This window comes from Choloepus didactylus, chromosome 4 (assembly GCF_015220235.1).
Source record: "Choloepus didactylus isolate mChoDid1 chromosome 4, mChoDid1.pri, whole genome shotgun sequence".
Classification (NCBI taxonomy): Eukaryota; Metazoa; Chordata; class Mammalia; order Pilosa; family Megalonychidae; genus Choloepus; species Choloepus didactylus.
Window position 1 is genome coordinate 12,496,999 of NC_051310.1, and position 26,251 is coordinate 12,523,249.

General features: G+C 50.1%; 1 protein-coding gene across 6 annotated transcripts in view; it reads left to right on the plus strand.

Annotated features, from left to right (window-relative positions):
- Positions 1-26,251, plus strand: part of SYNE3 (spectrin repeat containing nuclear envelope family member 3) — a 121,565-nt gene that overhangs the window by 78,512 nt on the left and 16,802 nt on the right. For 4 of the 6 annotated variants that reach the window (XM_037831946.1, XM_037831948.1, XM_037831945.1 and 1 more), the window contains exons 8-17: positions 1,473-1,647; positions 6,176-6,358; positions 7,530-7,673; positions 8,503-8,637; positions 15,774-15,935; positions 16,036-16,208; positions 16,617-16,746; positions 18,029-18,190; positions 21,208-21,357; positions 22,394-22,432. In XM_037831946.1, the coding sequence (XP_037687874.1) occupies positions 1,473-1,647; positions 6,176-6,358; positions 7,530-7,673; positions 8,503-8,637; positions 15,774-15,935; positions 16,036-16,208; positions 16,617-16,746; positions 18,029-18,190; positions 21,208-21,357; positions 22,394-22,432 (1,453 nt within the window). Of the gene's footprint in view, positions 1-1,472; positions 1,648-6,175; positions 6,359-7,529; positions 7,674-8,502; positions 9,328-15,773; positions 15,936-16,035; positions 16,209-16,616; positions 16,747-18,028; positions 18,191-21,207; positions 21,358-22,393; positions 22,433-26,251 lie in introns of those variants that run through there. The other 2 variants (XM_037831947.1, XM_037831950.1) reach the window with 2 other exon arrangements.

The following is a 26,251-nucleotide window of genomic DNA, read 5'->3' on the forward strand; positions in this document are numbered from 1 at the left end:
CACTGGATTATTGCCTTTTGTCTCAGAGCTCTCTTAGTTCTGCTCTTGACTTGACCTGCCCAAATTGCAAGTCTTTGAAGCTTTCTGTATTGGGCTTCTTAGAGTACTTGTTTTAGAAAAAGAAAAAAGGATTTTAAAAAAAAAAAAAAAAAAAAAGGGCCCCCCTCAGAGATCTAATGGGTTATTGAAATGCTAAGAGATGAAGCAACCAGGGCCATTAAGGAAAGGTCCACAGGTCAGAGAGATCAGCTTTTCTTCAGGATTTGCATATGCGCCTCAGGGCCTGAGCTCTGCCCTTCCCCTTTCTATGTTCACCAGAACTCCAAAAATCCTCCGCTTTTATTTTGGAGTTTTTCGTGTTGTTTTTTTTTTTTCTATGCCTGTCTCCTCTCTGCTGGGCTGGCTGCTCTCAGATTCTCTGGTGTCTGGTCTCAGTCTATCTATCGTTGGAGTTTGGATCAGTAGAATGAGTTTCCGATAAGAGCTGCCACTGCAGTTCTCCCTTCTCCTTCCCGGAGCTGACAGCCCCTCCTCCCACGGGACTGAGCCTGGCAGGGAGGGGCGCAGGTCCCCTGGCCGCAAAAACTTACAGATTTCGCTGATCTCAGCAGTTCCACGTTTTCATGAGTGTTGTATGAAGTATGCCCAAAGTCAGATTGCTCTGTGGTGTCCAGTCCACGCAGTTCCTGGCTTTCTACCTACTCTCCTGGAGGAGTAACTAAAACATACAGCTCACCAGTCCGCCATCTTGCCCCGCCTCTCCAGTGCACTTTTATCTTGAGGGCATAGTTCTTTGAGGTCCCAACTCAAAGTGGGGCTTGTTTATCAGACTCTGCCACTTTTGATGGACCCTGGATGTTGACTTTTTACTCTGAGGGGTTGCCAAAAGCTAGCTCAGTTTTGCTGTCTCTTCCACATTGTTAAATGCCCTCAGGGCCAAAGTAGCTTGGGGTATTGAACTCACATTCTATTTTTGTTGTTGTTTTTAAATTTGATATAGATTTTTTTCTTAAGTTGTCCTTAGTGGAAGGTCCTGTCCAAATGAGCTAGTCTTCCATTACTGGAAAAAGTCTCCATGTGTTATCTTATTTAATATTTACGGTGACCCTATGAGAGGGTCACTGTGTTCCCCATTTTACAGGTAATCTCAGCTTTTTACACCTACCCCAGAGTCACAGGATGTTCATGTATCTAATTTATATTAGCACCTATGGGTGCCGTGGAGCCCCAGGGTCTATCCTCAGAAGGACCGAGGTCTGTGGGCAGCACCTTTTCATATTAATATTAACCACAGCCCCTTCCACCTACGCTTGTGTTCATTGCCACGGGCACACCCAGCAGCCTGTGGGAGAGGACGGCACTCACCCTGGGAGCAGCACAAGCCCGGGTCCTTGGGGGTTTGGGCAGAACCTCGCTCCCAGACTGACCCCACTCTCTCCCCTCTCTGACTCTCCCCTCCACGGTCCTGGCAGCCTGAAGGCGCAGAGCAGCAGGCTGCGCAACGCTGCGGGGCTGGAGCTGTGGCAGCATCTCCAGCGGCCACTGCAGGACCTGCAGCTGTGGAGGGCCCTGGCCCAGAGGCTCCTGGACGTCACAGCCAGCCTGCCGGACCTGCCGTCCATTCACACCTTCCTGCCCCAGATCGAGGTAACTGTGATCCTGCCAGGGGGGCCGGCCAGGTGTGGGCGGGGGCAGCTGAGGCCAAGTGTGGCGTTCCAGCCACTCGCACAGGGCCCACCAGGTAGCTGGGTAAAGCTCATGGGTAAAGCTCATGGCACCAGGCCCGAGCGCACCGTAAATGTCAGGGCTGATTGTCATCAGTGACAAAGGCCATATGAGCTCTAGGGTACAAGGTTTGCCTGCAGCCTGGTGACCTGAAGGCTCTGCACTGACCCTCCCCCCATCCTGAACTGTCCCCTATCCCTTCAGGACCCCATTTCAGGCCATCCTCTGGGTAGAAGCACTGACGGCCCTGCGGGAGAGCAGCATATCGGGCTGCGCTTTACCATTGCTGTGAATCAATTAGTGATGGAAAAGCTGACCCACAGTGGCTCAAACCACGGAGGCGTTCACGCAGTCCCAGGGCTAGCTTGATGGGTTCACCCAGGCTCTTTCTAGCTCTCTGCTCTGCCTTCCTTGGTCTGTAAGCCATGGCTCTTTCCATGGTCCCAGGAGGGCTACTTCCACCCCATGCGTGCATCCCCACGTGAACAACAGCATCCTCCGTGAGAAGAAAGGGGTGGGACACAGGGCTGTCTCCGTCCGTCACTCCCACCTCTCAAGAGAGAGGCAGATCTCTCCCAGAAGCCCCCAGTGCACTTCCTTTTACATCTCATAGGCCAGGCAGGCCCTCCGACCGTCGCTGACCCGTCACTGCTGAGGATGGGGTAGCCGTGACAAGCTCGTACTGATTATAGCCATCATCCTGGGCTGGGCCTTTTGCCACCCAAACAAAATCCAGGCTCTTTGGTGAGGAAGCAGGACAGAAGGCTACTGGCTGAGCAGCCACCAGCATCTGCACAGACGCCTGGCAACACAGCCGCTGCAATAGGCTCTTGAAGCCTTGAGCTCTGAACTCCATAGAATACTTCTGCATCTAGAGATTCTTAGACACATAGTGTGGGAAGAAATATAAGACAGTATCCAGGTAACCCCCCATATTATGCATTAATTTTACTTCTGATGTTAGAAGTCATATGTACTCAGGGAACATAAGGATTTGTGAGGAGGAACACAGAATCACCCACAGCACCACACGCTGTAGGACCGCTGCTAATGTGCTGGTGAACTTTCACCATCGCCTTCTCTGAGCAGCTCGGGACCTCCCAGGGAGGGTCATCACCCGGGGCCCCCACCCCACCATGCTGTTCAGTCGTAGACAGGGGCCTGCACTGGGGAGGGTCTACCCTTGTAAGTTTCCACTTGGGGCTCTTGGTGGACCCTGCGTTTGTCTTCTCTCTCCATGGGTCTCAATCTTTGTGGCCTGGCCCTCCCTCCCTGTGAGCCCCTGGTGCTCTGTTTTCCTGAAGGATGATGTTCCATGTATTTGAGGGACTCTCCAGGGCTCCGGAAAGTGAATTTCACGTGTGCCACCAACCTCAATTTGAGGTCAGACAATCCCAAATCCACCTTTCATAGCTGATGAGAATCCGTCTAGCCATTTTCATAAGATCAGGTAACTAACAGCAGCTTTAAGTAATTAATGACAAGTTTCAGGTATTTGGGATCATGTTGTATAATCATATAGCCTGATATTTTCACTCTATGCATATGAGTCTTTTCTCAGCATCATTTGAAATTATGCATCATTTTTAATGACTACATAATATTGTTTGTATAGCCTATCATTTATTTCATGTATACCCTATTAGACACGCTGTTTCTAATTTTTCATTGACATGATTAATATTTGCTGAATATACATGCCCACAAGTTATTGTCTCCATTTCTACCATTGAGCCCCTTCATTTTGCAGATGTGGGGTCTGAACCGAGGAGACGTTAGGGGGCTTGTTCAAGGTCACACCACTCAAGAGTGGCACAGCCGGGGCTGGGACGAGGGCTCCAGACTCCTTTCCAATGTTCTTGTCCCAGTTTTCACATTGGATCCTAGTAACAGCTTTATGAGGAGGGCAAAATGGATTTATCACTGTCACATGATTGTCAAAAAAACCAAGTCCCCGGGAGGGGAGACACTTGCTAAGCCACGGAGCCACTGCATGGCAGGGCCAGCCCTTGGCCACAGCCCGGCTGACCAAGGCAACTGCTTTCCCCATCACGTCACAACTGCATTTCAGTCCCATTCTTTCCAAGGCAGTGGAGAACAAAGCCCAGCCTCCAAGAGGCAGCAGGAGCGGCACCCCCTTTCTAGAATGTGGCCTAGGACCCCAGGGCAGCCACCTCCCTGAGCGGTAGGGCTGGAAACAAGCCAGGACTTTGGTTTGCTCATGTTTGAACACCTTTTGCATTACCCTCACCCACCTGCCCCAGTGGGACGGCCTCACTCAACAACTCAAGCTGCAAGTCCCGCTGTTTCCTAACTCAGCTCCTGCATTGAGCTTCTGACTGGCAGGTGGATCCATGAGTTTCCTTTAGAACTAAGGTGTTGAGCCCCCACAGTTGTGCGTGGCTGGTTATATACTACCAGCTGAGAAGAGCTGCCTCTTATTGCATGTTCACTGCGGGCTGTGTGCTGTGTTGAATGCATTATGGGCGCCTTCTCATGTCAGCCTGCCAACCTCATGAGCTGGTGTGTGAATACTCCTGCTTATCAATAGGGAAACTGAGGCTCAGAGGAGGTTAGTGAACTGCCCAAGGCTCCTATCTACTATATAATCCAAACTCATGACTGCAACTCCCCGGCCTGAATTCTTAGTCCCTGTGATGCTGTGTCTGGGTTTGGTCAAGAGTGGGTGAAAGTAACCCCACAGTCTTGACCATGGTGTGCCACAGGTTGCACCAGGATAGCTGTGTCAGCTGTGTTTATGCTGCTCTTCCTGCAGGAGCGCTCACTACCCTTCAAGGGCAGTCATCAGTGCCACCTCCTCCAAGGAGCTGTCTCTGATTTACTGTTCCAGTTTGCCAATGCTGCCATTATGCAAAATACCAGAAATGGATTGGCTTTTATAAAGGGGGTTTATTTGGTTACAGTCTTAAGGCCATCAAGTGTCCAAGGTAAGGCATCAACCATCAGGTACCTTCACTGGAGGATGGCCAATGGCATCCGGAAAACCTCTATTAGCTGGGAAGACCAATGGCTGGCATCTGTTCCCGAGTTCGGGTTCCCAAATGGCTTTCTCCCAGGATGTTCCTCTCTAGGCTGCAGCTCTTCTTCAAAATGTCACTCTCAGCTGCTCTTGGGGCATTTGTCCTCTCTTAGCTTCTCAGAAGCAAAAGTCTGTTTTCAAAGGCCGTTTCCAAAATGTCTCTGTAAGCTTCAGCTCCTCTCTCAGCTCCTGTGCATTCTTCAACGTGTCCCTCTTGGCTGTAGCAAGCTCGCTCCTTCTGTCTGAGCTTATATAGTGCTCCAGTAAGCTAATCAAGGCCCATACTGAATGGGTGAGGCCACACCTCCATGGAAAGTATCCAATCAGAGTCATCACCCACAGTTGGGTGGGTCACATCCCTATGGAAACACTCAAAGAATTACAATCTAATCAACACTGATATGTCTGCCCACACAAGACTGCATCAAAGATAATGGCATTTTGGGGGACATAATACATTCAAACTGGCACACCGTCCCTGCCTTGAACTCACTGCACTTGCTCCAAACTCCGCTTAGGGAAAGGATCACTTTCTGCCTTGGATGGCAGTTACCTACCTGGGTAGGGGTCCTTTTTTCTTCTCCTCCTAGCTCAGCATCGAGACTTTGAGAGTTCTCAGCAACTTTATCAGGTGAAAACTGGAGGGACTCCGGCAGCTGAAGACAAAAGCCCTGGTCTCCAGGACCCTCAATTAGAGAGGCAGGAGGTGTCTATACAAAACAGCTGGCTACTCAGCAGGTGCTTGGCACAGGCTCTAAGAGCTGCAGGGGTTTGGGGCAGGAAGAGGTGAGAGTGGGCTGGGAATGTAGTCAGGGCAGGCTTCCTGGAGGAGGTGGGGTCTGGGCTGTGCCAAATGCAGGCTGCGTGGGAAGCCAGCTGAGTCCCTGTTAGGCCCCGTCGTTGCTGGGCGAGCTCCTACACATCAGGTATCCCCTCCCCTGGGAAACCTTCCTGAATTCTCACTCCCCGGTCACCCCCTAGGGGTGACTCCACTGCGATCAGTGATCAGGGATCACTAAGGAGAGATCAAAATGGTTGGGTGTGGGTTCGGCTGCAGCGTGGAGAGCCGAATCTTAGAGGCCAGCAGGATGACAGCTGACCGTCAGAGCTGCTGTGTCCAGGTGAGCAAGGCTGAGGCTTGGAGGGAAGACAGATTCCTGAGACATTTAGGAGGTAGAATTCTCAGGGTTTGGTAATAGGAGTGATGTGGGGGGTAAGAGAGTCCTCAAAGTTGACCTGCAATTCATAGCACCCCCTAACATTCCCGGCAGCCAGTTGCTATCCCATTTGTGGCTTCCAGCACAAAGGTGCAGACTCCTTTGCAATGGCACAGGTGTGCTCCTGCCACGTGGCCGGGCTCCGTCCTGCCCCATCGTGCTCGGTGGTTAACGGACTCCTGGTCTCCCGCAGGCGGCCCTGGCGGAAAGCTCCCGCCTGAAGGAGCAGCTGACGATGCTGCAGCTGAAGGGAGAGCTGCTGGGCAGCATCTCCGGCCAAGAGAGAGCCACGGCCCTCCTGGAGCAGGCGGCCAGCTCTGGGAGGGACAGAGACCTGCTCCACAACAGCCTGCTGCAGACGAAAAGCAAACTGCAGGTGAGGCTCTCCCACCCCGGGCCTCGCCGGAGGATGGGGCCGCCCTTCCAGGATGTATTCTCGTGTGCCCCACCATCTCGGGCGCCCCATCTATAATCTGGGGAGGGATATGGCACCAGCCCTCTGACTGGACCCCTGGCCACCCACCGTCCTCCTGCCCTTGTCTCTGCGTCCCCTCTCCCCACTGAAATCAAACAGACTGTCCTCCTCCGCGACTGGGGGAGGCTCAAATACGAAAATGCAGGTAAGAACAGTAAACCTTAAACCACCATGGAGCTGGCAACTATTATTATTAGTGTCACATTGCTAAATGGTTACATTAAGACATGTCGTGGGTAGTTTGTTCTTTAATGTAACAAATGTTTGTTGAGCATCTGATGAGGATGATGATGATGATGGTAGCTCTGGTTTATGGAGCATTGACAACGGGCCAGGCACTTGCCAATAGTGTCACATCCATGATCTCCGAGTGACAGCTCTATGAGGGAGGTAGGATGACTTTCCCCACTTCACACCTGGGGAAACCGAGGCAGGAATGGTCACGTAGGTGGCGAGCCAGAGCAGCCCATGGCCACCTGACCCCAGAACCTTCCATCAGCAGTGCCAGGCACAGTTCCAGGAGCTGGGGGGACAAAGAAAGGAAGAGCAGGTCTTTGCTCCCAAAGAACTCACAGTCTGATGGTAGAGACAAATAAATAGATAATCACTAGGCAACATCCAGTGTTATTTCAGAGCAAGAGGGGGAGCAAATATTTCTGTAAAAGAGCCAACGAGGAAATATTTTAGGGTTTGCAGGACAGGCATTCTCTGTTGCAATCACTCACCTCTGCCACTGCAGCATAAAAGCAGCTGTAGATGAATGTGTGTGGCTGGGTTCCATAAAACTCTATTTACTAAAAACTTTGTTTATTTGGTGGGTGGGTAGGGGCATGTGGTTTGCCAGCTCATGTTCTAGAGGGGTGTGGCCAAACTGTTATCTGAGGACACCACGGCATCAGGGAAGGCTTCCTGGAGGGGGTGACCTGAGTGGAGGCTTGAAGGGTGAGTATGAGCTGGCCAGGAGAAGGCTGGAGGAAAAGCACAATGGTTGTCAGGGAGCGGTCTCACAACAGGGTGCCTTTGAAGAAAGCTCTTCAAAGCTTTGAGTGGTGCCTGTTCCGTGTCTCTGCAGAGCTTGCTCGCTCAACACAAAGACTTTGGGGCTGCTTTTGAGCCCCTGCAGAAGAAGCTCTTGGACCTCCAAGTCAGAGTCCAAGCCAAGAGCGGACTTCGGCGGGACCTTCCTGGAAAACAGGCCCAGCTCTTGCGGTTGCAGGTAAGGGGTCTGCAGTACCCACGTCACCCTTGCTCGGGAGCTCAGCTGCACCCAGAAGCAGCCCCCTCTCCTTCAGCAAAGCAGCAGCTTCCTCAAGGCAGAGATCTGAGGCCTCACTTGAAAGCTGACCTTTTGTGCTCATTTACCTGATGGTTCCTGGCCTTTAACACTCCCCAGACTGCTGGTTCCTGAGCCTGACAACATGATAATCTGCCCTTCTATGTACTCCTCAGTTCCAAAGTCTAACATTTGTATTTGTTTTTAAAATTGCTTTGCTAAGTGTTCTAATGAGTCCAGAGACCTTCACAGAAAGAAAACCAATTTGGGTATTACACGTAAATGTTTTAAAACACATGTGGGCTATGAATTGGATGATCATTGATAACTATTTGCTGGATAAGGAGCTTCCTGGTTTTTCCAGTGCGTGGGATGCAGCTATTATTTTTGTAATGCCCAAGCACAGCTCACCCAGAAATTGAGACTGTGGTCTCTGGAAGTCATTAAAGTTGGTGCATTTTTGGCTTTAAAATTGGGATAGGAGTCTTCATAACGAGAGCTAAGTCAGCAAGTAAGAGTCAGACATGAGTTTGTCTGCTGAGATGCTACCTGGTCTTTAGCAAAGCCCATTTACCCAGAATATTTTCCTCTGATTTTGAAAATCTCACACCTGCCCTGAGAGTGGGCCCATCAGGTTCCCATGTGCCGGTGGGGGCAGGGGAGCTCCAGCATCCCAGACCCCCGTGAGCTCCCACCCATCATCCCCCACCCCCATCAGCCTCTGTGGTGCAAAAGCAGAAACAGTGGCCCCCTCCTTCCTTCCCTACTGCAGGGGCTGCAGGAAGAGGGACTGGACCTGGAGGCACAGATGGAGGCGCTGAGGCCTCTGGTTCGGGAGAACCTCAACCACCAGCACAAACTGGACCAGCTTTCCTCAGACTGCCAGGCCCTGCACAGGTCCCTGGAGGTAAGACAGCCATGAATCCTGCCCTCCTGGGCCTTCCCCCCTGCTTCCTTCGTTCCTTCCACCCCCTTCTTTTTTCCTTCTGCCCTGCTTTCCTTCCCTTCTGCATTCATTCGTCGACAATTATTGAGCGCCTCCTGTATGCCAGGCAGAGTTCTGACCCTACAAGGGAGGGAGCAAGACTCCAAGGCCCCTGCTCTCCCGGGGTTACATTCTAGTGGTGTGGATGGACTATTAATCGGTAAATAAGCCAATAAAGATACAACTGCACATCGTGGGAAGGGCCACGAAGCCAAAGGTGCCTCTGATCCTGAGCACGGCCAGGCGGCTGCGCACTCGTTTGCTGCGTCACCGCGAGGTGCGGGGAGCGCGGCCTGGGCGCAGAGCTCGGCTGCAGCGCCCTCTGGCGGCCGCAGGGCGTCCTCACGCCTGCGCGGGGTCCCCTCGGAGCCCGGGCGCTTCATCGTCAGGTCGGAGGAGGACGAAAGTGAGACTCCAGGCCCCGCCCCGACGCGGATTCAGAGGCGGTCCTGGGCCAGCGACAGGGGCCTCGAGGACGATTCATACCAGGCTTTGGGACAGACACACGTCGAGAGAAAACGCGTGGTCTAAGGCAGTGTTCTCCTCCTTATTTATTTTTTTATTAGAGAGGTTGTAGGTTCAATTCTGCACAAAATAAAGAGTTGCCATGTACCTCCCTGTTATTAACATCTTGCATTAGTGTGGCACGTTTGTTACAATCCATGAAAGAACATTTTTATTACTGTACTTTATAGTCCATCGTTTACAAGAGGGTTCACTCTTTATGTTGTATAGGCCTGTGTTTTTTTATTCTAGTAACATATATACAACATAAAATTTCCCCTTTTAACCACATTCAAATAAATAATTCAGTGCTGTTAATTGCATTCACGATGGTGTGCTACCATCACCACCATCCATTACCAAAACTGTACAATCAACCTAAATAGAAACTTGGTACAATTTATTAACTCCCCATTCCCTGTCCCCACCCCATCCCTTGGTATCCTGTATTCTAGATTCTGACTCTATGGGTTTGCTTATTCTATTTCACATCAGTGAGATCATACACTATTTGTCTTTCTGTGTCTGGCTTCTTTCACACAACATAATGTTCTCAAGATTCATCCATGTTGCCACATGGATCAGGACTTCATTTCTTTTTATAGATGAATAATATCCCTTTGTATGTGTGTACCACATTTTATTTATCCATTCATTGGTTGATGGACACTTGGGACACACTCTATTGTAATAACAATATCCCTGACACCCAATTTACAATCCTGTACTTCATAGATAATGTTTCTCACAAAGACATTTTTTTTTAAATGAATGAAGTACCCATTCTGTAACAGTAAAGGGAAAAAGGAAAGTAGTTTATAACAAGATGGTGCCTTGCTCTATGGAAGTGCTCCAAGATGGTGACACTGAGCACACGGGGGGGGGGTCAGGACGCGCCCCTTTGACAGCCACAGATGCTGAATCAAGCAGTATGGCCACCTTCCTCTAGTGGTGTGATTTTGTGAAATGTGAAAAACCTTTGGTAAAGTTCCAGTCAAACCAAAACCTTCTTCCATCCATTTACACATGACATGCATTCTTGGAAAAGCCAGTTTGTGTTAAGACTGTGATTGTGTGATAACTGGAGTATGGCATGATAAACAGGGTTCCCGCCATTGTGAAATATCCTATAGGACATGAGGGATGTGGGGCAGCTCCTCATTGTTGGACTGTCCCACCCAGCCTGGATGGCAGCACCCATGTACTCTTGCTGTGTCTGCTACAATCACCCCACCCCACATTACCCTGACAACCAGAAACTTCCCCAAGTTTCTAGGAAATGTGGGAACCACCTATGGAGACCCATTGGTCTAGGTGACTGTTCTGGTTTGCTAATGCTGCCAGAATGTAAAATACCAGAAATGGATTGGCTTTTACAAAGGGGGTTTAATTGGTTACAAGGTTACAAAGTTATAGTCTGAAGGCCATAAAGTGTCCAAGGTAAGGCATCAGCAATTGGGTACCTTCACTGAAGGATGGCCACTGGCGTCTGGAAAACCTCTGTTAGCTGGGAAGGCATGTGGCTGGCGTCTGCTTGCTTCTAGGTTGCATTTCAGCTCCTTTCTCAGCTCCTGTGCATTCTTCAAAGTGTCCCTTGTGGCTGCAGCTCCTATCCAAAATGTCACTCTCAGTTGCTCTGAGGTCCTTCTGTCTGTGAACTCCTTTATACGACTCCAATGATCCAATTAAGACCCACCCTGAATGGGCAGGGTAACACCTCCATGGAAATTATCCAATCAAATGTTTCACTCACAGTTGATTGAGTCACATCTCCATGGAAACAATCAAAGGATTCCAATCTAATCAACACTAATATGTCTGTCTCCACAAGATTGCGTCAAAGATAATGGCATTTTCGGGGACATAACCAAACTGGCACAGTGACACATAAGGTCTGAATGAACTCATTTAAATCTTTTTAATAAACCAGAAGCGAGGGGTCTCAAGGTTGAGGCACAGAAAATAGAGAAATAGGATCCACTGCCCCTGCCCTTCAGAAGCTCACAGAAGCCCATGGAAGCCAGAAAGTTCAGTGTTAATGCCTGCATTGAAATGATGAGATAGATTAATCATTCTAATAAAAAGCCACATTTACTGAGTGTCTTCTAGGTGCTTGGCACTTTGCATCCACTAATGCATTTAAATCTTATCAAAACCGCCAAGTATTTTTTCCCTATTGTAAAGATAGAGCTGAAGCTACTTGCCCAAGCACACTCAGTAGGTGAGTAGCAGAGTTGCGGATGGAGCCCTTTCTCCCAAGCCAGGTGGCCTGGTGAGCTTGGACCTCCAGAGGGTGGGTGGTGCCTTGGCCACCGTCCTGTGTGTTGGGGTGATGCTTCCAGCCCATCCTCAAGAGATGTTACATCAAGAGCAAGACTCGCTGCAGGGAGCAGGCCACACCCCCACAGACACATGGGCCTTGGCTTGGCAAGTTTGGGGAGGCTACCTGGGGCCAAGAAGTTGAAAAATTCTGTCAGTTCTGGCCTTATTAGCCCCTTATGCCAACCAGCTGTGACAAGCAGCCCCTATGGGTTCAGTGGCACGGTCCCACTATGTGATCTTAGAGGGCCTCAGTCTCTCCATTTGTAAAATGAGAGGTTTGAACAGATGGGCTGATATTCTGGGATTCAATGCCTTTTTCGTCCAAGATGCTCAGAAGCCCAGTCCAGGGCTGGAGAACTGGAGGCCACCTAAAGCAGTAATACAGTTGATTCTCATTGTTCACAATACTGAAGGTCTCTGAAGTCCTCCACAAACATTGAATTAATGAATACTGAACAATTGCCCTAGAGAAAATGCAGGATTAGGTTCCTGTGAACCTTTTGTTGCAACATTTCCTCAATGGATCAGTAAATAACCCATTCATCCATTTATCCACCCATCCATCCATCCATCCATCCACCTTTCCATCCATCTACCCATCCTTCTATCCATCCACCTATCCATCCATCTACCCACCTATCCATCCATCTACCCATCCTTCCATCCATCCACCTATCCATCCATCTACACATCCTTCTATCCATCCACCTATCCATCCATCTACCCACCTATCCTTCCATCTACCCATCCTTCCATCCATCCACCTATCCATCCATCTACCCATCCTTCCATCCATCCACCTATCCATCCATCTACCCATCCTTCCATCCATCCACCTATCCATCCATCTACCCATCCTTCTATCCATCCACCTATCCATCCATCTACCCACCTATCCATCCATCTACCCATCCTTCCATCCATCCACCTATCTATCCATCTACCCATCCTTCCGTCCATCCACCTATCCATCCTCTACCCATCCTTCCATCTATCCAGTAATGAGTAGAGCTCCTAGCATAAGGGTCTGTGGAATCTATGATCCTGAGCAGTGGGCCCTGTCCTCCATAGGAGGTAAGACATCCACGTCCACAAATAACCCTGGTTCAAGATGGAGGTGATACCTGCACTGAGAGAGCACAGAAGAGGATGACATGATATCCACCCTGGTGGAGGTGGGGCAGCCAGGGAGGGCTTCACACAGGAGGCACCCTTTGAGCTGGATTTGGAGGGACAGGTGGAATCTGGGCTCATGCACATGGAGCTTGGGGAGGGTGCTATAGGTTGAAGGAACCACAGAGGCAGAGGCTTGGCAGTAAGAGCTTGGGTAGGAAACTGCGAGTTCAGTTTTTGGAGAGCTAGGGTCTTAGCTTGGGTCCTGTAGATCCCAAAGTGGTCACTAAATGGACTAGTATGGAGTCCAGGGCCCACAGATATCATATGCAAGACTATGATGTGTGTACACACATATGCACATTGTGTGCAGGTACATATTTTGGGAGGTATTCATTGTTTTCAACAGCCTCACCAACCTGAGAAGCAGCTCGCCTAGATGGGTGGGGATCAGGCATGTGGAGGGGTGGGACCAGAATGACGAAGGGCCTCATCTGAGTTGCTGAGTGTTTATCCCCCAGACCTGCCACCCCCAGGCTCGCAGCTGTCAGTAAATGTAAGTTGAGCATCCACTCCCAAAGCGTGTCTTATTTAAAAATGAAATACAGCTATTACTGTCAGGCCACGCACAGGATTGAAGAGTAAGAAAGCATATTTTTGTGTCCCTTCTTTCCCCAACTTGAAAAGCATTCCATTAATCACAACTACATTTAAATAAAAAAACATTTTCTTAATCACATCTACAGTGCTTGTCCATTTACATATATTAATGTAGCAGTGTCTCCTGGTTCAGAGTTTCCACCAACCCACTTTGGACAAATAAAAAAAATGCGCCTTCAATTGTAGTTTGCAGAGACATCCTAAATCCAGGGCACTTGCATGTGGTTCTCTGCGTATTTGGAGGCTTTTTCACTATAACTTGTGTGTGTGTGTGTATCTTCCTCTGCAGTATATTTTAAAAATTTTATCTTTTTATTGGTAAATATATTAAAAATGCAGAAATCTGCAGGCCACAATTGTAGTTTATTGAATTATTACAAGGCAAGTACCCTTGTAATCACCAACCATTTTGACAGCTGGAACCTTGCCAGCCCTCCCCGTGCCCCCTGCTGAGCTCACCACCCTCCTACCCCTCTAGAGTCCTGCTCTCCTGTCTTGTACCGTAATCCCTTCCTTACCTTTCTTTGTAGGTTGATCACACACATGTGCATCCCCAAACATTACAGTTCAGCTTTGCCTGTTTTTTAAAATATATATATTTTAAGTCTTTTTTAATCTATAGGCTCCTCCTTCATCTCTTTTTTTCTCACTCGCAATTTATTTGTTGGAGCAACTAGAATCTTTATCAAGTAGAGTTTCCCACAGCCTGGAGTCTGCTGATTGCATCCCTGGGGTGTAGTTTAACATGCTCCTCTGCCCAATGTATTTCCTTACATTGGAAATTTAGTCTGGAGGTTTGATCAGACCCAGGTTTGCATCTTTTTGGCCAGACTGCTTCATGGGTGACTTTGCAGTCTCTCGTCAGGCAGCGTGTGATGTCATGTCTCTTTTTACGATGTTAGTAGCAGCTGCTGCTGATCAGCACCTAGATCCTTAATTCAGTAGGGGTGGAAAATTGGTGATATTCCAATTCTATCATACTTCTTTATTTATTGTTTAAATACTTCTTCAAAGAAAATTGCTCCTCCTTTGATTATTTTGGTACTTTTTAAGTATAAGAAGTTTGAATGCATCCTTCCCCCACACCAAGGATGATCTTTGTGTCCCCTTGGGACTCCAAGTACACCCCCCAGTCTGGAGTTCACTGATCAGGGCAGTGACATGACCTGTGCAGAGGTTACAGGAGGGGGGCAGTAGTAGTGGGGTTCAGAGAACTGGAGTTTGCAAAAACCTTTCAGGCCTCATCATTGGTTTGTCGAGGACAGATGGGGGGGCACCCTCTCATGTCCCCATCTCTTAGTATGGGCTGGTATCAAATGTCCTCAATCAGCGTTTGTGGAAGGCAGGACGGCAGGACCTGCAGAAGCCCAGCAGACAGTCACCAGGAGCTAAGTGGGGGTCATGGAAGGAGAGAGGACGATCGACCTGGGCTCCGGCTGGGTGTCCAGGAGGATGGCGCATGGCTACTCTGCTGGATTCAGCCCTCACCTTTCAGGAAGACAGAGAACAAGGCCCCAGCCTCGGAGAGCTGAGCAGCAGATTGACCCAGGAAACAGGGCTCAGGAAGGGGAAAAAAGCAAGACTATTTTTTTAAAATTTTTCATTAAAGTATGATCATATGCAGAAAATTGAATAAGTATGCAGTTTGATGGAAATTAATAAGCTCAACACTTCAGGCTAGCAATACCCAGATCAAGAACCAGAATCCTACCAGCCCCACCTAAGCCCCTCAGGACACTTGCAGCCCCTGCCCATCACTCCTGACCCCTGACCTCTGACTATTGAACAGCATTGGTTGGGTTTGCCTGTTTTCATATTCCATTTAAATTGAGCCAGACAGAATATTTTCTTTTGTGTCTGGCTTACCCTGTCCACGTGACGATTATGAATTCATTCCTATTGTTGCATGCAGTTATAGATCATTCATTCTTTTTGTAAAATAGTCCATTGTATGAACATGCTGCAATTTATTTATCCGTTTGGGTAGTGTCCAGTTTGGGGCTATTACCCGTAGTGCCCCAGGCATGTCTTTTGTTGAGGATATGTACGTGTTTCCATTGGATCTGAGACCCAGGAGTGAAATTGTTGGGCCAAGGGTATGCACATGTTTGGTTTTAGTAGCTGTTGACCAGCGGTTTTCCCAAGTGGCTGTATCAACTTAACACTCACACGAGTGGTGCACAAGAGCTCCATTGCCCACAAACTCACCAACACTTGGTATTTTCTATAAAAGTAAGATAGACTTAGAGGCATTTTAAACCAAAGCTGATCTTCCCAAGGTGAATTCCTTCTATGGGTGCACAAGGAGGCCCCATCTCTCAGGGTCCTGCTGGGTGGGGAGCCCTGGGGGGCCATCGGGGGGGTGGGGTGAGGGGGTGGGGAGAGTGCCCAGGGTCTCTGCCTTAGGGGGCACTCAGGGAGCCCTGCCCTACCCCCTGCCCCGGCTGTCTGTGCTGCAGGACCTCACGGATGGGTGCCGGCAGGCCGTGCGGGAGCACTGCGCCTTCAGCCACAAGCTCCTGGGGCTGCGCCAGTGGATCGCTGTGCTCACCCAGAGGCTGGAGTCGCTCCGGGGTGACGCGGGCCCGTGGGATGCTGAGTCCCGGGCAGAAGAGGTCGAGGTGAGGTGATGTTCTCCCAAAAGCAACCTCCAGCGGCCCAAGCGCCCATCCTGGAACCTCACCCCGTGCGTGTGTGTCTGTCTGTCTGTCTGTCCTTCAGAGGCTGGTGGCTGAATTCCCTGAGAAGGAGGCCCAGCTGCCCCTGCTGGAAGCCCTCGGCCAGCTGGTGATGGCCAAGTCTTCTCCGGAGGGGGCCGCCAGGGTCCAGGAGGAGCTGGGGGAGCTGGCGGAGTCGTGGCGGGCCCTGCGGCTGCTGGAAGAGAGCCTGCTGGGGTGAGAGGACTCCCTGGTTCTGAGCCTTGTCCTGGGCCCCCTCTGTCGCAGGGGTTCTGCTGGCTGCCTGGCACCTCCGGGCTTCCTCTGCCCGGCGAGTCCAGCAGGGGCAGTCAGAGCAGGGACAGGTCCCGGCTTGGGAGTGAGCTTCCAATCCAAATGGTTTGAGCCTCAGGTTCCTCACCTGCACCTTCGTGACAGCATCTCGTGGGTCTCAAGCAAGGCCATGGATGTGAACGTGCCTCAGGATCTGTGCCTGACACACCGGAGGGAGGGCCCTGACATGGGATCAGCCGTGGAAACCGGAGATGGCTCCCACTCCCGGTGCCCCGACACTATTCCTTCCCCTGTGCCCTGATGAGCCCCCACCCCATGGCCACACTGACCTGGCCGAGTTTGTCTTCTCAGCCTTGTCAGAAACTGGCAGCTACAGAGCATGGAAGTGGACTCAAGGGAGAAAATGGTTTTCACCAACGACATCCCCAAGTTTGGGTTTGTCATCAACCCTTCGGATCCCATTCCCAGGCATCGTCGTCAGGTGAGTCTGTCCAGGGGGCTGTAGGGCAGGGGCCACGTGCTCAGCTTGCAGGGCTTGGTCATGTCTCCGACCCGGTGGAGCCTGCCCCCACTGCCCAGCCACTGCCCACAGGGACCCAGGGACCCGCAGCTGCAGAGCCAGCCAGCTGTGACGGGGGCAAGCAGGCCTCTTGGAAATGCAAAAGGCAACCCTGCTGGCAGGAGCGCCAGGGCGGGAGCTGCCTGCTTGGAAACTGCCTGCTTGGTGGGAGTTGAGGGTGGGCTGTAAGTTGTATTTTGTAAAAGAACTAACCAAGCTATGTTGTATCACCTGTCACTTCCCCTTACTGCCTTTAAAAAAAAATGGAGTCATATTGAGAAGAAATTCATCCTTGTTCTTCAAAGACACGTCCATTCAGTTTCCCTTTCATTCTTTCATTCGCTCATCCAAAATATATTGATTATCACTGTGCTCCAAGGATGGTCCTTGGAGCTGGATGTGATTAAGACAGAAAAGAAACACTTCTGACACTCATAGCACTTAGATTCCAGCTCAGAGCTTTTTAGAGTTTATGGTGCACCCAGGGATCTGGTTCAAATACAGAGTCTGATTCAGTGGCTCTGGGGAGGGCTAGCAAAAAGTGGGGTGAGCGCTGGCAGAAGGGCCAGCCAGCAGCAGAGGAATTGTGGCCCAGTTCTGGGGCAGGGACATCCTCCTGGGAGAAATGAAATTTCAGCTGAGTCCTCAAGGCTGAGTGGGAGTGAGCTAGAAGACTGGAGAGGGATGTGTCTCATGCAGAGGAGACAGTGCAAAGGCCCGGTGGTAGAGAGAGGGTGACGCAAGGGGGCAAGAGATACTGTCAGGCTCAAGCTCAGAGAATGGTGTGTCAGGAGCTCCCGAGACAGCAGAGCATGAACTTGAGGCTCTCGGGCCATGCCAGGGAGGTGTGAGAAGCCACCAAAGTGTATAAGTGAGGGCTTAGCTGAATGGACTTGCATTTTAGACATCACTGTGGCCACAGACACCTGGAGAAGGATAGTAGGATGGAAGGGTGACAACTATAGTAGCTACCCTGGTGACAGATGATGGTGGCTTCTACTAGGGACCAGGTAGTTTACACTGAGAATGCCCCTAAATGCAGCTGTGCCCCGTAGAGATACATTCCTCATCCCCAAGACCTTTTCTGTCACCCTCTGGCATCCTGCCCTCCACCTGACCTCTGCCTCCAGTGGGGTCCCCAGGATCCATGGACAATGGGCTGCTTTTGCCTCTGCTGCTTTGGTCATGTCGTGCATCCCTGCAGGGAAATCCACTCCAGGAAGGAGAAGGCAGCCGTGAAGATCTCTCCCAACTCCTGAGGAACTTTGTGCAGTGGTTGCAGGTGGAAAATTCCAAGCTGGTTAGAATCATTGCAATGAAAACTACCACAGCCAAGGATCTGAGAACCAGAGAAACAAAGCTGCAGGTTTGTTTCCAAGGAAAGGTCCCCATCAACGTGTTTGCCACCAGGGAGTTCTTTTAAAAAAAAATCTCATTCACAGCTTACGATCTGTTTTTGCTTAAATATAATGGTTTTTAAGCTTTCGGGGTTCAAATATTTTAGAGCTTTTCCTGGCATCGATACATTCATTCACTCATTTCTCCAGCCTACTTCTGTGTTCCCCAACTTGGAAAATAGCACCTCTAATCACTTGACTCCTGTATCAGTCAGCTATTGCTATGTAACAAATCACCCCAACACTTTGAGACTTAAATCAACAACCATTTATTTAACTTGTGATTCTGAAGCTCAACAACTTAGGCTGAGCTCAGTGGGGCAGTGCTTCTGGTATTTGCTGGGCTCCCTAATGTGTCTACTGTCGGTTGTAAAGCAGCCAGGTGGCTCTGCTCCTGGGGATTGGCTTCCTGTTGGTGATGAGAATGAATGGGCAGCACACCTGTCATCTTTTAGCAGGACAGCGTGGTTTGTTCTCATAGCAGACACAGGGTCTAAAAGTCCACATGAAGCATGCAAGGGTTTTTAAGGCCTAGATTAGGAACTGGTACCACATTAATTTCCATGCGTTCTGTTGGCCAAAGACCCCACCTCTTGATGGGAGCATCTGAAAGTCATAGTGCAAAGGGCATGATGTGGCAGGGGTGGGGCCAGTGTGGCATGGAAGACTCATGGCCATTTCTGCAATCCCCCTAGAACAGCTCTCCTTCCTCCTTCACGCTCACTTCTAATTAGCCACCAAGACTTCCTTGAGTCCTCCTCGTTGATATTTTTGGTTTCTGTCCCCTCTTGTTGCCACTGTTATAGCTTAGGTGTTCACCATTTTTGGCCTTGATTATGGCTCTAGCCTCCCAGCTGGTCTCTCTTCATGGGCCCCACCCAAGCCATGGCCCACTCTGCAGTCAGAGCAAGGCTTCAAAATAACAAATCTGACTGTTCCCTTCCCTTAATTAAAACCTTTCAGTATAGAATCCAACCCCCTAAGTTTACAACACAAGGCCCTTCTCAACCAGGCCCCAGCCTGCTTCTTATTTTTTTCTTATTTTTCTGCAGTTTCACTCTGGATTTGGATTTCTTTTTATTTATCTTGCTTGGGGTTCACTTGGATTCTCAAATCTGTGGTTTGGTATCTTTCTGGGAAATTCTGGAAAAAATTCTTAGATATTATTTCTTAAAATATTGCCTCTGACTTGTGTCTTTCTCCTCTCCTTTAAATGATGTTATTTAAACACGTATTTTATTCCTTCTCACTGGGCACTTTATGTCTCTTACCCTCTCTTGTGCATTTTTCATCCTTTTGTCTCTTCGTGCTACCTTCTGGATAGTTTTTTTTCTGACCTGTCTTCGAGTTTACTAATCTTCTCTTTAGCTATGTCTCATTTGCTATTAAGATGACACACACTTTAGCTATGCCTCATATTGTGTATTAAGTTCTTAATTTTTGTTATTGTATTTATTGATTCTAGAATTTCTATTTGGTTTTAACATTCTGCTCTGTTGCTTTTCATAGCTTCCAGATCCTCGCTGAAAATTTTAAGCCTGTCTTTTAATTCTTTGAACACAGTTAACAGAGCTGTTTTACAGAGTGAATCTAATAAGTTCAATATGCCAAGTCCATGTAGGAATATTTCTGTTGTATGTTTCTTTTTCTTCTAGTATTTGCTCTTGGTGTTTTGTTTCATGCATGGCTGCTTTGATTGTGGGCTGGACATCATGTTTGAGAAAGTATTTGTAAACATAATTTGAGATTTGGGATAATCTCTTCTTCCAGAGAAGATTTTGTTTGCCCTACTCTCTAGGGAAGTAGAGGCATTATCATTCCAGGACCATGGACTCCAAGCTCGAGGCTTGATGTTCCCTGAACCACTAAGATAACTTGAAGATGGGCTGGAAGTTCATGTAGGGTCTGGGTTCACTCTGATCCTCCCCTACTCAGAGGCTGAAGCCTTTAGGAATCTCAGATAAAGGGGTAATGATTTATCAGGGTCTCCCCCTCTGCAGGACCCCAGACTCTGACCTTCATCTCTCTAGTCCCATGAGGCTGCCAAAAGCATGTATCTGTTTCTCAGTTGTTTCTTTCAGATTATCAAATATCCTAAAAACAAAAGCAGGTCTAAACACTGGGCTTCCTTCTCTGGGTTCTCATCCTTTCCCTGGTTTTGCTTGATATACCCCACTTTTTCATTAATTCCTTGATGCTTTTTAAATATTTTTAATAGTTTGTTGTTAGTGAAAGGTTTGAACTCAATTATCCCATTGAACATTACCAGGAAGCACTTCCTACCTACCTCTCCTGTCTCATGGTGGGCCACTCCCCTTGTTTCCTGCTTCCCACCACCCAACTACACCTATACCAGAAACAACTTGCAGTTCCCCAAATTAAGATCCCGTGTTCTTGCAGAGACAATGTTCAAGGGGGCTCTGAGAAGCTAAGCAACTTGCCCCACATTGTATAGCTTTGGGGGGGGGGGCAGAGCCAGGATCTACAGGATTTAAACCCAGGCTTTTGTATTAAAAGCTCTGCTTGTACCCACCACATTTTCCTGCCTCTCAGTAGTCCTGAGACTAGGGAAACATTACTATGTTTTGAAATACGTTATCAAACAATCCCAACATCATTCTGCTAGGCTCGGAAGTACCAATAGAAAGCTGGCTTCATCAACTATAGCCTCCATAGTGATGATGACTTTTTAATCAAGCTCTCTGGAGGACTTGCTGGCATGTAAGATCCAGAGTCCAGAATGCCAGTGTTGGAAGTGACCGTGGAGGTCAGCAGTCCAGCTGCCCTTTCATGCAGGAGTCCATTCTGTAGCCTTCTAGAAGGATGGGAGTTGTCCAGCCTTGCCTTGGATTTGCTTGGGTGCAATTCCCACTCTGAGGGTCTAGTCTGCCTCCTCCCAATTTGCCTCTCCTGGGTGAAACTGATGGCTGGGTGGGGCCATCTGGGCCACTTGGAAGATGTGCCATGTGGCTGCCTTTTCCCCCAGGAGCTGGAGGCTCGGGTACCAGAGGGTCAGCAGCTCTTCGAGAGCCTCCTGCGTCTTGGGCCTGCAAGGGGGACTTTGGATGAGCTGGAGGACCTGCGGTACCAGTGGATGCTGTACAAGTCCAAACTCAAGGACACCAGTCACCTGCTGGTAGGTGCTGAGGATGAGAAGGTCCCTCAGGGGGGCCAAGGTCACCTGGGGAGACTGAGCTCGGCCTGCCCTTGGCTCGGCCCTGGGCCTCTACAGACCAGGCCGGGGTGACCACCCAGGGCGAGGGGAGGAAGACCCACGGGTCCCAGGCACTTGACTTGCTGGTGCCATTTAACCTTCATGGCCACCCCGTGAGCTGGAACCCTGGCTTTTGCCATCATGATAATGTCCACAGAGCACTTGCTAACTTCTAGAACGAGACCCTATGTGCATCATCCCGTTTCAGTCCTTATGGCAACTGTCTGTCACAGTAACTGTCCCTCTGGTCTCTGGAGCGGAAGCTGAGACTCAAGTTAAACAACTACCCTGACGTCACACAGCCAGCAAGGGGCCGAGCAGGCCCTAAAACAGCGCCCTTGTGTTGTAGGCATGAGCCAGGGAGGTGCTGGGCCAGGGGTCGGGAGATCTGGGGTCTGGAGATCTGGGGTCTGGCCCCACTCCGCCACCAACAAGCTTTGTGACTCTGAGCAAGCCCCTCCCCCTTTTGGGCCTCAGAATAATAATAACGGCTAATAATAATAATAATAATAGCTAAACTTTATTGGGCCCCTATAAAGTGCCAGGTCCTCCTAGCAGCCCTAAAGGAGCTACTGTTATGATTACCTGTGAGCCGACGAGGAAACTGAGGCACGGAGGTTAAGGCCCATATGTTGAAGGGCAAGGGGTCTGAGAGGGCCCCCGGAGCACCTTTGAGCTCTCGGTGCTGCAGATTCTGTGCTTCCTCCGGCCCTGGAACGGCCGAGCCGGCCACTAGGTGTCAGCCCAGCCCCAGCCAGGGCCCCACCTGGGCCCAAGTGTGTTAGAAAGCTCGTTAACGCCATCACCTGCTGGCTCAATCTGTCCAGATGACTGGGAGTTTTAAAGAAACACTCCCCTGACAAAATGAATATTCCATTACGGGCTCTGCTGGGATTTAAGTTTCACTCACTTAACTTTTTTTTTTTTTCCCTTTTCCTCTCTTTCCCTAAAATAACAGATGCCGAGTTCTCCAGGGGAGCCAACCAGATTCCTGAAGGTACGGTGTCTTGCCATCTGCTCGCCGCGGCTAGAGGCCAGGGCATCGGGAGGCTTTGCATGCCTGTGCACGAAGGCAGGACTCCTGGGCTTTCTAGAAGTTTCCATGAAGTCTGAGGAGTGTTTATGGGGAATCAGCACAGGGATGCACTGTGCTGGGTCCAGGAGTCCTTGTGTCTGGAAACCCCAGGCTTAGGGGGAGCCTGGCCGGGCTGCGCAGGGTCCCCGTCATTTAGCAGCCCAAACCAGGACACCTTGGGGAGTGAATGAGGAAGCTGTTAATAATTGCCCAGTGACAACAGGTATGAACCAGGACCATCCCAAGAAAACTGGACCTTTCTAGGCCACCTGGACCACGTGAGCCCCCTAATATCAGGTGGAGTACATGGGGCTCAGTGGGGTCAAAAGAGGAGGGGTGGTTGGACCCACAGAGAAGAGCTCAGAGCCACTGGCAGTGCCCCCAGGCCCACATAATGAGGGATAACAGCAGTAAATACTAATGAGTCACAATCACTATTACTGTAGAGCCCATTTGTTGACCATCCACCATGTGCCAGGAACTATGCTAAATCCTGGTGAAAGCATCTCATTTAACCCAACATCTGCCCCCAAGAGGCATTCTTAGCATTATCTCCATCTTAAACCCAAGGAAATCAAGAAATGGAAAGATTCAAGTGGCTTGTTTGATGAAGGCACACAGCTCAAGAAAGGTCTATGGGCTCTGACTCCAAAGCCCAAGTTTTAACTTGCCACGTTGTGCCTTGGAGAAGGCATCCCTGAGACTGGCATGGTACCCCCATTCCAGAAAAGGCTGGTATAAACTGATGTCACCACTGCCACCGTTTTGAAGGATCAGCCTGTAATTGCATGAAGTCTGGCACGTTCTGGCCCTAAGTGGTCCGAGTTCGAGAGCTCTCGTTCCATAGAATTCGTGGTTCCTGGGTGCTTTGTGCCCCAGGATTTCCTCTTGACACTCTTTGGTGGGAGAGCAGGTGACCCTTGGACTGGGCCAGGCAGTCACGAGACAGGCTGTGCTCTGGGCCTAGGGCCCACCAGCTCTGTGGCCTGGGCAGATTGCTTAGCCTCTTGGGGCAAAACAGACCCATCAACATCTACTTTGTTCCCTTCATAAATTTGAAGAACACGATAACTGTTGTACATGGAAGTAAAAGTGCTTCAGATTCTTAAAGCTCTGGCCTCCCCACTAGTTAGAATAACAAAGAGCCTCCTCCTGGACTGGGAAAGGGCCCCAGGGACAGGTGGCCTACCCAGCCCGGCCTGGGTCTCCTGGAGGTGATGTGGACCGGGCGTCCAGGTGGCCTTGGGCTCCAACCTTCATCACTGCGCCCCGAGACGAGTCTGCAGGAATCGTACCCTGGTGCCCAGCCACGCAAGCTCGTGGAAGTGCCCACTAGATGCTTTCCGGTGCCCGGGGTTTGACTGACGTGGGCCCTCCTAGGCAGGCACAGGCTGCCAGCAGCCGGGATTCAAGTCCATGTGGTGTGCTCATTTGCTGCCCCCTTGTTAATTAATTCATTCATTCATTCTACAAATATTTTCTGAGCTCCAGCACAGTGTCAGGTATCATTTTAGGCACTTGAGATACATCAGTGGGCAAAAGAGTATTACCTCCTAGTTTGGTGGACAGAAAATAAGTGCATGTATATATAATAGAATGTTAAAGGCTTCACAGGAAATTAAAGCAGCATGAGAGTACAGAGAACAATTGGGGGGGGGGGGGTGCTGTTTTAGAAAGGATGGTCCCAAAGGCCTCTCAGAGGAGGTGACACATGGACAGACACCCAAGGGCGGGAGAGAGGCAGGAATGGGCTTGGTGCAGTTGGAGGGACAGCAGGGGCCAGTGTGGCTGGGTCAGAGTGGGCGGGGGGGAGTGCAATCCGAGATCCGCCAGGGACCGTGCCCGTTCACACCGACGGGGCTATAGCCTAAGAAGAACCCAATGGCTAATTGTTCTTGGCTCCCTTTGTTGGAAGAGTAAGGCTGGGTTTAACTCCAGGTCCAAAGCATCCCAGAGCTGGAAGGGGCAGGAGAGATGCCCTTCATCCCTCCATTTTATAAATGGAGAAAGGAGTGGTGGAGCAGCTTGCCCACGATCAGTCACATACTACGTAAACACTTACTACATTCCAGAGGCTGGGGTGGGCCCTGGGGACCAGACAGAACTGACAACTTGCCTCCCGTCCAGGAGCACCCAGACTGGCGGGGACCCAACTATGGAAACCAGATGGCAGGGGAATGGCATGGGCTATGCTGGAGGGGTATAAACAGAAGGCTTGTGGAACCCTCTAGAAGATTAGGAGCCCTTGCCAGAATTGCCCAGTTAGTGACCCAAACCCTTGCCTTCCGGGCTCGTTTGCTCTGAATTTGATCTGAAGCTCTCCCCTTAGGCAGGGAGCCTTCCAGGCCAGCTTGTAACCTTGAGCAACACCCACGCCCATGGAGTCAAACACTTGTTGAATGAACTGACATTTGTTGAGTCCGCCGTGAGTTCTGGAATGGTTCTAGGGGCTTTGAGGGGATGGTGTTGCAGGTTGAAGAAGTGAACAAGATGCTCATTGGGCTATCACAGAACTAACAGTTGGACAGGTGCAGCAAAATGGAAAGGAACCAGCAGAAGGCGGCATGAGAAGGAGGTGGCAGAGGCTGGGACCCAGTTAGGTGGATGTTTCGGTTTACTAAAGCTGCTGGAATGCAGTGTACTATAAATGCGTTGGCTTTTTCAATGAGGATTTATTAGTTACAAATTTACAGTTCTACAGCCATGAAAATGTCCAAATTAAGGCATCAAGAGGTAGATACCTTCTTAGAGAGAAGCCGATGGCATCCGATTCCTCTGTCACATGGGAAGGCACATGGCGACGTCTGCTGGTCCCTCTCTCCTGGGTTCTGGTCTCAATGTCTGTCTCCAAATGTCTCTGGGCATTTTCTTTCTAAGCATCTCTGAGCAATCTCAGTTTCATCTGTCTTTTATCTTCTCAAAGAGGACTCCAAGAAAGGGGATTAAGACCCACCTTGAATGGGCTGGGTCACATCTCCACGGAAACAACCTAATCAAAAGGTCCCACCCATGATAGGTCTGCCCGCACAAGAGTGGATTAAGAGGACTTGGCTTTTCTAGGGTACGTAACAGACTCAAACCAGCACGAAGTGGTCATGGGGGGCTGTGCTTGGCTTAGCTTCAGAGATCCCGGGGAAAGACTTCACGGAGAGCTCCCTGAGGTTGAAAGGGAACTCCTGGGGGTTGGAGGGTTGGAGGGTGGGGACTGGCCTGCACAAAGGCCTGGCAGGATGGCTATTTAAGAAACTGTCATGAGCCCCTCATGGTTGGGACCCAGAGCGTACGTAAGCTGTGGCTACCGCGGGAGCAGGCCCCAAGTCATGAAGGCCTGGGGCCCTAGGGTGCTGGACCTAGCTCGTTCCATCCTCTCCCATATAAGGGCACCCACAGAAAATTACTGTACTGCACGGGCTCTGGAGTAAAGGGTCCAGACTGACTCCTCCTGCCTGCCTGGCCCAGCTGCCCCGGCTACCCTGAGGCTGGAGGACGGTGTCTGCACACCTGTCACCTCTTTACCTCATCCTGGTGGGAAGCTGGGCTTTCAACCAGAGCTGCTGCAAATTGAGCCGGCATCAGAATCCCCCAGAGGGCTTGTTAGAACTCAGGATACTGGGCCCCACCCTGACAGTTTCCCTCGCTGCTGGTCCAGGTTTGTCCGGGAATTTGCATCTCTAACATTTGCATCCAGGTGGTGCTGATGTTGCTAGTTTGGAGGCCGCACTTTGAGAACCACTGCTGTAT